This window comes from Lactuca sativa, chromosome 2 (genome assembly GCF_002870075.4).
Source record: "Lactuca sativa cultivar Salinas chromosome 2, Lsat_Salinas_v11, whole genome shotgun sequence".
Classification (NCBI taxonomy): Eukaryota; Viridiplantae; Streptophyta; class Magnoliopsida; order Asterales; family Asteraceae; genus Lactuca; species Lactuca sativa.
Genome location: NC_056624.2, coordinates 192,459,974 through 192,469,445, shown reverse-complemented (window position 1 = coordinate 192,469,445; position 9,472 = coordinate 192,459,974). Strand labels below are relative to the sequence as shown.

The following is a 9,472-nucleotide window of genomic DNA, read 5'->3' as shown; positions in this document are numbered from 1 at the left end:
GCCTCCAAATACACTCACAAGGGCTCACAGACGAATGGGGGCTCTTAGGGTTCAAGGTGGCCGCAAATGAGGGCCATAAGGTCCTTTAAATAGGGCTTAGAACCGGGAAATTAGGGTTTCATTAAACAGCGCAGACTCGCCGAGTCCATATCCTGGACTCGCCGAGTCCAGACGAATCCCGCGTCCAAAAATCGCGACCCTACTCGGCGAGTCTGGGCTCCAACTCGCCGAGTCCCCTCTCAAAACACAAAATAATCAATCAATAAAGATACCTGGAAATCCGGGCTGTTACATCTCTAATTAGTGACCATAATTGTTCAAAGAATTTCAAATTCGGATCAATTGTTACGTATAGATGGATAGGTACCCACTTTACCTAACAATTTTTCAACAATCAAAAGATGAGTGTGAAATTACTTAGAGAGGAGGTGAAAACTACTTTTGGCATTATTGCAAGTATGAGTCAGTGTAAGAGAGCAATAAATATGCATTGAGTCTAGCAGAAGGCACTGTTGCATAAAATTCTGCTAGAATATGGTCTTACGGTGAGGAGATTAAAAGATCAAATCTTGGACCCACTGTTAAAATTTATGCGGATACAATGCCTGATGGTACGAATTACTTCAACAAGATTTACATATGCTTTGCTGCAGTCAAAGAGGGGTGGCGTGGAGGGTGTAGAAGGATCATTAACTTGGATGGTTGTTTCCTGAAAAGTTTTTGTCAAGGTGAGTTGCTTTGTGTTATTGGTAGGGATGCTAACAATGGAATATTCCCAATTTCTTGGGCAATTGTATGTGTGGAAAACAAGGACAATTGGAAATGGTTCATTGAAAATCTTGCAGAAGATTTGCAATGTCGGAATGAAGGAAGTGGTTTGGTTGTAATTTCTGATCAACACAAGGTATGTTTGTAAAATATTAAACGTAGTATAATAAATATTTACATTTCTAACTTCACGTAGTACTGGTACATATGCAGGGTTTGGTTGAGGCAGTCAAAGAAGTATTCCCAACAGTAGAACATAGGCGGTCTGCTAGGCATATATATGCTAATGTTAGAAAGAAGTTTAGTGGAGCCAAGTTTGAAAATTTGTTTTGGAGAGAAAGCAAGGCAACAACTGAAGCACATTTTAACACAGTAATGAAAGATATTGAAAAGTTGAATCTTGAAGCCATTAAACATCTTATGGATAGAGATTTAAAGACTTGGTCTCTAGCTTTTTTTAGAGTTCGCAATTCATCATGTGAATTTGTGGAGAATGGCTTTTCAGAGAGCTTTAATAGTGTCATTTTTGATGCTAGGAAGAAACCTATTATCAGCATGTTAGAGGACATTCGTATATATGTGATGCAAAGGATGGTCACTATGAAACTCACAGGTGAAGGATGAAATCATTATTCTGTTTGTCCAAACATCAAAACAAGATTGAATATTCTCCAAAATGAGCAAAGGTATGCACACTTATTTTTTTCATACATACCTTACATCTGTCAACTCTAAACATTTTCATTACATTATGTAGGCATTGGCAGGTTGTGTCTTATGGGGTATGAAGTTTGAAAAAAGGAAAATGGATGAGTTGTACATTGTCGATGTCACAAAAAAGGAATGCAGTTGCATGTTATAGCAACTAAATAGGTATGGTTGTGTTCATTCGGTAGCTACATTAGCGTTTTTATATGTAACACCTGATGGGCCATATGTAGACCCATTGTACCTGGCAGCCTTCTTCCATAATACCTACAATTAGTCTATTAGTGGCATAAATAGGATGAACATGTGGCCTTCAACAAACTTTATACCTCCATTGCCTCCTTTAAAAAGAAAAATGTCATGCAGGCCAACAATCAAAAGAATAAGGGATGTTTCTGAAAGGTCTGGAAAACACACGGTTTGAAAGGCATGGAAAAAGGTTTCTTGTGGCATATGCAAACAGAAAGGGCACAACAAGACCACTTGCACTCAAGTGCCAAGTCCTCCTAAAACCAATGTTATAAAGAAACAAAAGATCATGCAAACACAAGAATCAGTGAATATACAACGGGGTGGAGAAGATGTTATGGGTGATGCAGTTGAGCCACAAACTGATGAAGTTATGAGGGTAAACAAATATGAGCAAGCGGTGAGGGTAAACAAATTTGAGCAACTGGTGAAAGTTAATGAAGCTGAGGAACTAGGCAGGGTTAATCAAATTGTTGGGCAAGTGTATACTACATGTCAACCAAGCAAGAGGAAGAAGTCAGATAGAATTCTTAAACTAAAGTTTGCTAAAAGAATTGAAGGTGAAGGTAGTAGTGTTGGATCGTCAATGGAGTTAGATTAATTACAGTTTTAATTGTGTATTTGTTATGTGGATTGAACAAGGGAATTTATGTTTGCTATGTTCATGTATGTTATAATAATCTTAACATTTGATATTTGGATTCGTGTATGTATTTATAATATGTATGATCTTATTTATATTAGTGTGTACGGGGTAATTTAGTCATTAAAAATATTTCAAGAGGGCATGTGAATGTTAGTTTAGGGGTAATTTAGTCATTCGAATCACTTAATCCAATATTATGTGTATGTTGTTTCAAGTAAGTATTAAAGTAGGGGTATTTTAGTCAATCAAATAAGTTAAATTACATAAAGTCCCCTTAGATGTATTAGTCTCATTTTAATTAGTTAAAGAACTAGGTGTATTTCTGTCATTATTTTTTATTTGACTAAACCTAGCAGGGGTATTACATTCAATATTTCTTATGTGACTTAACCCACTAGGGGTATTTCAGTCATAACTTTATTATTTGACTTAACCCGTTAGGGGTATTTCATTTCTTCCAGACAATTATCCAAAGTGGGCAATCATAAATACAATAAAAAAGCACTTTTCCATTGTTTTCCATTTCTGGGTTATAGGCAACGACAAATCTGGGTATTAGATTCTTCTCTTTTGTCCCATGTCCCACACACTAACATTGGGGTTCATGTTTTAATGGTTTAAAAAGTTTGACTGTTTCATGTGGTCCCAGGCAGAAAATCAACAAAAAATATGCGTATTACTTCATGACACATTTACATTTACATTTATAACAGGAACATTTTAGCTTAACCAACATTTCATTCATGGGTTTCTCCATCTTTACATCTATTAAACAAGTTAAAATAGAATTTCCACGTCTATCTAAGTACATACGAGAACCATCACCATCAAAATAATGATAATCACAACAACATGATCACAAAACCACTAAATACTACAACCAGAAACCAAAAGACAATGAACAAAACGCGTTACTAATAAGGAGAATAAACAATATGCACATCAAAACAAAATAGAAACCCAAGATTGAAATGTTATAATCTAAAGTTCTTCTGTCATTTTAAAAACTTGTAGGTTAACACCCCCCACAATAGCAACGACAAAAACTCCAAGGACCCATTTCACTTTCTTCCACTTGTTTTTTCCCAAAACGATGTTGACATACGACACTTACAATGAACACAAATGTTTCTTCAAATCAGCAACCATGTTAGATAGATCGAGTTAACCTGCCCTAACATCATCGACTTCATGATTGAGGGTGTCCAACTCTCTAGTGATGTTGCATCGTAGTTCACGAAGGTCGTTTGCAATCTCTTCCTCACAAGCGACACCTCCAACTGTGTCTGCAACAGATTGATCGTCATGTCTTCATTTGTGACTTCATTCAAGACATTTTCATCCATGTGCAGACTTTAGTTGGGTGACCAACAATGATTTGGAGATGATCGTGAAGACATCATTTTCTGCGATTGGTATTGAAGTTTAGGGTGCAGTTGGGATAACCAGGCTACAAATTGTGCAATTTTAGGGCACAAGCTTCACATTTTATACGGAGGTGGGGTGAACATTGTGAACGTGGCCTCTACGTTTCACATTCTAAAACGACGTCGTTTGGATCCAAGACGTAAATACAATTTCGCCATGTCATTGATGATGTGTCAAATTGGGATGATATGGCATGGTTACCGAGTATAATAAGTAAAAGGGACTAAATTGCTAGGTTGCAACATAATTCGTTCCCTTCTTAAGCCACTAAAAAGGTTAATCAACTAAAAGGATAAACCCTAAAAAATTCATAGATCGTATGTGTCATTTTCCCTATATACAATTGCACTCGAAGAATTTACTGATTTGCAGTGTTCTTTAAAATCAATGACCAATCACTGAAACCAAGATTAAAAGCTTGAAACTCCAATAAAATAATGCCAATATACCCTCAAAAGGAGGATCGCCATGTGCGAACTAGGGTTTTGTAGTGCAAACATATCTTTCTAGAATGATAACTAAGAAAAGATCATCTCTATGAAAGTTAACCAACCATATTGTAATGTTATAACTATAACGTGACATAAAATACATGTGTACAAACACTACTACACTAATCATACATGATCTCTACACATTCTCTACAAAGCGGCACTAGAAAAATGAAATGAATGGTGAATGTTCCTTTTTAAAATATGAAACACAAGAGAGAGAGAGAGAGAGAGAGAGAGAGAGAGAGAGAGAGAGAGAGAGAGAGAGAGAGAGAGAGAGAGAGAGAGAGAGAGAGAGAGAGAGAGAGAGAGAGAGAGAGATTTAAACTCTGGGTTTCAAGATTTGGTTATAAACCAAAGATTGAAATAAATTATGAAAATTGATTGCAAGTTATGAAGCAGATGAAATATTGGACACACAAAAGGATTCAAAACGTGGTTCAGTTAAATCAACAGTGACTTCATCATCTCCACGATGTGAACCGGGACCTGTAACCGTAACTGTAACTGGCTCTTCATTTTCATGAGGGGTATGCACAAGCAATGAAGATTCAGACGAAAATGATCTACTGGACATTTGCTGAAGCTCGCGTTCCATTCTAATGGTGTAATCCTATTTAAGAAATTAAGATTTGTTTCAGAAGGCAGAAAAAACGACTTAACAGAGACAAATTCAAAGTGAAACCTGAAAGCGGTCAACAGAAAAATTCCTCCGTTTAGATTTTTCTGGTGCTATAGTTAGAAGTATCTGAACAACTTCACTCATTGTTGGGCGAGCATCAGGATCCAACAACAAACACTCTTTTGCTAAATAAGCCATCACTTGCATCTCTTCTTCTTCAAACTTCCCTTTCAGACGTGGGTCCGGCAGTTCCTTACTCACCCTCCTGCTATCTTGTAAAAGTGGCGTCGCCTGAAAATTATCATTTCTTTTACTAAATTACATTTTTGATCCTTTTTTTTTTTTTTTTTTTTTTTTTTTTGCAAATTTGGTCCCCAATAATTCTTATTATTGCAATCTTCGTCCTTATTATTTTAGTAAAAGAAAATATAAGAGTAAAAAATAATACTAATGACTAACCCAAATCACAAGGCTCTCTTCCCCTTTGTCTTGTGACTTGTATATCGGATGCCGACCACTAATAAGTTCAAGAAGCACAACACCAAAACTAAAAACATCTGACATCAGCGATGCCCTTCCAACAATCGCATATTCAGGGGCAAAATAGCCAAATGTCCCCTGCATTCTAGCAGGTGAGCTAGAACAGCTTGGAACACCATCACTCACCAAACTCTTAGCCATTCCCAGATCAGTAATCTACCAACAGACAATTAAAAATCAAAACTTAATAATATTCACAAATACGATATTAAAAAGTATTAATCCCAATTCCCACCTTTGCTCGCCAGTTGTCATCCAAGAGAATGTTACTGGATTTAACATCTCTATGCAGGATTCTTGGTGCAGCTGCTTCATGAAGATACTCCAACCCTCTAGCAGCTCCAATGGCTACTGCAATGCGGGCCCCCCAGTCTAGACATTTTTCTGAAACCCCATCTAGACACTCTCTCAGGTTGCCATTTGGCATGTATTCAAACACCAAAAGCATCTCAGGCTGTTTTGTGTGGTATTGATATTCCAAACAGTACCCAAGTAATGGCACCACATGACAGTGATGGAGTCTTGACAGCAGTTCAATCTGAACATTAATTATTAATATCATATCATAAAACCTTATATGTATATATATATATATTTAACTAGTAATTATTAATTAGTCATTACCTCTGTTAAAAATGTTACTTCAGCATCTGGGCCTCCTCCTTGAGATTTAAGACGTTTGACCGCAACAAGTTTACCATCTTTGAGTTGACCGTAGTAAACATGGCTACTCACCCCAACTCCAATTAAATTAGTTTCAGAGAATCGATTGGTTGCGGTTTCTAATTCAGAATATGGAAAGCTTGTGATTGTTCCTTGAACAGTTCTTGTTTGTTTTCTAAACAAGAATGAAGCCTTGTGTATAAATCCTGTGATTGGATTTTTAGGAGAATGGATGTATATTTTGGAGTTTTGGAGTGAAGATGTTTTGTAGCTGATTAAGTTTGTACTACTGTTGTAACTTGTATCTTTATCAGATGATGATGATAAAGGAGGTTGTTTTTTAGGGCATGTATGCTTTCGATATATGTAGAGGCACATTACTGAAGTGAAAATTGCAAGAGTTGTGATCACCATGCATAGCAATAAGATGATTAATACAGCTTTGCTGGAAAATTGCTTCTTTAAAGATTGTGCCTCACTCAAAGATCCTGTGAACAACAACATGATGTGTAAGATTTTTGTATTTAGTAATTCTAGGAATAATGGAACATCATGATTTAATTTACCAGAATTGCAGTTGCAGGACCTGAAGCAATTACTTTCATGACTTGTAGCCACTTCAGGGAGTTTATCACTGGGACATGTGCATTTCCATTTGTTTTGACTTGAATTTTCTGTGTTTTTAACATTTTGTTCGTAAATGTATATATATTATTAAATATATATGTATATACTTTAATCTAAGTAGTTAAATGATACCAGAGATGCAGTTACAGGAAGAAGAGCAGTTTGGTGGAATGATAACATGATGGTTTAGTTCGTTTGCATAGCATGTACATGTCCACTTGTTTATATCCGGGGTCTCTGCAACTTCATCTGTTCAAATTAAAGCAATAATTTAAGCTAATTTCATTATTAGATAAAATGATGATCAAGAGTTAGTTTAGAATTATAACAATGCTAGAGTTGATATTAACCGCATATGATGTGTTGAATCAAGATCAAGCTGATAAAGCAAGCCAAAGCAACTTCCAGTTGGAGCTTCATCTATTTGGATGAATCTGAAGACATCAAGACTAATCATGAGTAGCAGAAACAAACCCAGAAATTATAAAAACAAATAAGCTGATAAAAGACTGTGTAGAACATAGAAAAAAAAAAGAGATCAACTAATTTAAGAAACAATGGACATGCTAAAAAAAGTAAAGAGTAGCCATAACCAAATAACCAAACACAAGGTAGACCAACAACCTCTTTTACTTAAAATTTCTCATTAACAATGCGTTAGGTGAAATAGTAACATATATAATGAAAAGAAGCTCTTTATCACTGAAGAATATAAATAATGGGTTATATTATAGCTCAATTACAATGCTAAAAAGGGAAAGTTTGTAGTTTGCAACTTTATATAAGGACACCTACCTTAATTAGAAGCTTAAATTAAATGAAGATTCACATGGACATGCCAGATTAACAATATGAGTATTATGACTAAAGGAGGAAGAGAAGCTAAACAAAATGCAGTCAGTATATTATACTTACAAAAACACTTCATTGTTTCTGCATATATGTTTGCTAATTTGCTATTATTTCCAAGTAGGATACCGATACAGATGAAGGATATAAAAAGGAGGTGAAAGCTGGTTAGCAGAAAGAAGCATATACCAGAGAGCATTGATCAATTAAAGACCGACAATTAATCTCAGGCAATATCCATCACATATTAAAACAAAATTGTCAAATTTGATTGAAATGGACATATATTAGTGAGTTGATGAGAGATTTGTATTAAAAATAGAAAGATTAAAATAAATCACCCTCACCCACTTATCTCAGGCTACGAGAGTCGCCTCTTAGCTAATTGGAAAGCGACTCCTCAACCAATTTCAAACGAATACATATTTAATATTCCATCCCCACACAATTATCGAACTTATTTAATTGATCAGTAGTGCTTGATGCCATCATTTTGCATACTTTTTGAGTTTTGAAACAGGAATGATTTCATTTCCAACAGTTTTATAACGGATAAAACAAAATATCCGATTATCCTTGCCTTCAAAGAAAAGAAGGTTGTTTGTATCTAATTCTTGAGCAATGCTTGAAAAAGCTTAAAGTATTGTAAATCCGACCCCACATATATCGTGTCGGCTGCCCGGACATGAATATACAGTCCACTTTTATCATCATGAACCCTAATTTGTACTTCGTGCTTGTATTGTTGTATATCTCGTTGAAACATCTTTTTCGTTTCAAATCAACAAGTATTAAGTAACAAGAAGCTTGAATTCAGCGTAGATTTTTCAACAAAAGTATCGTTGAAACATAAAATCAAGTAAAATGGCGTGTTGTAAATTCGTACCCAATAATAACAAGAAAGAGATTGAGAAATATGTACGCGCTTCCACCAACGACACTCTACTTTACTCCGACACCTGTCCAATAAACAGAGTACCTAGGTGTCAAAATCTTCAGGAATTAAATTTTGACAATTATATGTGGTTTAGATGAAATGAGCTATAGATTGAACTCACAAATGAAGAGAATGCAAGCTGTAAATCTGCTAACGAGCTGAAATTAGTCTCAAAAAATTTCGTAACAACGCCAGAGACTTGTTGAATTGAGACTCAAAAACCGATTCTCGTGTAACGATCAATCGAACTCCCGAAGCTACAAACAGCAGCTTACTTAAGAGTGCGAAAAAAAAAAAGCTTGAAAAAAGTATCTAATTGCGGAGAGCTAGAGCGATCGCCGTTGGTGATACTCGACTGTTTTCGTGTAGAGAGAGATGCAACGGTCGGCTGTCGTGTGAGCTCCGAACACGCAGTTCGAGAAGTTGCAGAGGAGGAGGATGAGAGAAGGTGGTGGTGGTGGAGCTTTTGGAGTTCAGACTATCTTCTAGTTCTCGTCATTTTTTACACATCATCGGCCATGGTCCCTACTCTCCACATGCCTTTATTGCTTTTGTGAATTACGCATTTAATTCCTTGTCAAATGTAAATCACGCAGATTTAGTCCTTATAAAGTAATTGTATCAATTTGGAGCCCCTCTCGTTTGTGAATCCATGAAAGAAAGATTTTTTTTATGGTATTTCTCTTTCTTGTTTCATAAAAAAATTAAATTTTATATCATTTTTTGGAATAGACATATCACACATTCATTAAATTTATTTTTAAATTTATATTTATTTACTATCCACCCTCTTAATCTATTCTTAAATCTATATATTTTAAAGACACTTTTACAAAACATTTAATATTATCTATTGGTTCATATTTTATATCATTAGTTTGTTTCTTATTTCCTTTTATTTATTTCTTGAAATTGATTAATTATTAGCTTTTTAAACTTGCATT

At 35.4% G+C, this 9,472-nt stretch overlaps 2 protein-coding genes across 5 annotated transcripts; one reads left to right on the top strand and one right to left on the bottom strand.

The window, feature by feature from the left end:
• Nucleotides 1-601: 601 nt before the first annotated feature.
• LOC111901502 (uncharacterized) lies at nt 602-2,326 on the top strand. Its single transcript, XM_023897370.1, has 3 exons — nt 602-904; nt 982-1,362; nt 1,940-2,326. Exons 1-3 carry the CDS (start codon nt 602-604, stop codon nt 2,324-2,326), a joined length of 1,071 nt encoding a protein of 356 aa, XP_023753138.1.
• A 2,011-nt stretch (nt 2,327-4,337) lies between these two features.
• On the bottom strand, nt 4,338-9,014 carry LOC111901477 (receptor-like serine/threonine-protein kinase NCRK). Of its 4 annotated transcripts, XM_023897343.3 has the most exons (10): nt 8,650-9,014; nt 8,478-8,550; nt 7,093-7,176; nt 6,875-6,991; nt 6,682-6,789; nt 6,077-6,603; nt 5,688-5,990; nt 5,372-5,608; nt 4,976-5,203; nt 4,338-4,903 (listed from the first exon to the last, which is right to left on the bottom strand). In XM_023897343.3, the coding sequence occupies exons 3-10, from the start codon at nt 7,160-7,162 to the stop codon at nt 4,682-4,684; spliced, it is 1,812 nt and encodes a 603-aa protein (XP_023753111.1). In that variant the 5' UTR covers nt 7,163-7,176; nt 8,478-8,550; nt 8,650-9,014; the 3' UTR covers nt 4,338-4,681. The 4 variants fall into 4 exon arrangements, with proteins under 4 accessions (XP_023753111.1, XP_023753114.1, XP_023753115.1 ...); XM_023897346.3 differs by lacking the exons at nt 8,478-8,550; nt 8,650-9,014 and adding an exon at nt 7,939-8,372; XM_023897347.3 differs by lacking the exons at nt 8,478-8,550; nt 8,650-9,014 and adding an exon at nt 7,781-7,893.
• Between the last annotated feature and the right edge of the window lie 458 nt (nt 9,015-9,472).

Excerpts from the sequence above, each read along its gene's own strand:
- LOC111901502 (XM_023897370.1), top strand. The coding sequence starts at position 602 with ATGCCTGATGGTACGAATTACTTCAACAAGATTTACATATGCTTTGCT. Across the intron at positions 905-981 it reads TAATTTCTGATCAACACAAG|GGTTTGGTTGAGGCAGTCAA; the intron begins GTATGTTTGTAA and ends GTACATATGCAG. Across the intron at positions 1,363-1,939 it reads TATATGTGATGCAAAGGATG|AAAGGGCACAACAAGACCAC; the intron begins GTCACTATGAAA and ends ATATGCAAACAG.
- LOC111901477 (XM_023897343.3), bottom strand. The coding sequence starts at position 7,162 with ATGAAGCTCCAACTGGAAGTTGCTTTGGCTTGCTTTATCAGCTTGATC. Across the intron at positions 6,992-7,092 it reads GATTCAACACATCATATGCG|ATGAAGTTGCAGAGACCCCG; the intron begins GTTAATATCAAC and ends TAATTTGAACAG. Across the intron at positions 4,904-4,975 it reads TTTCTGTTGACCGCTTTCAG|GATTACACCATTAGAATGGA; the intron begins GTTTCACTTTGA and ends TTTCTTAAATAG.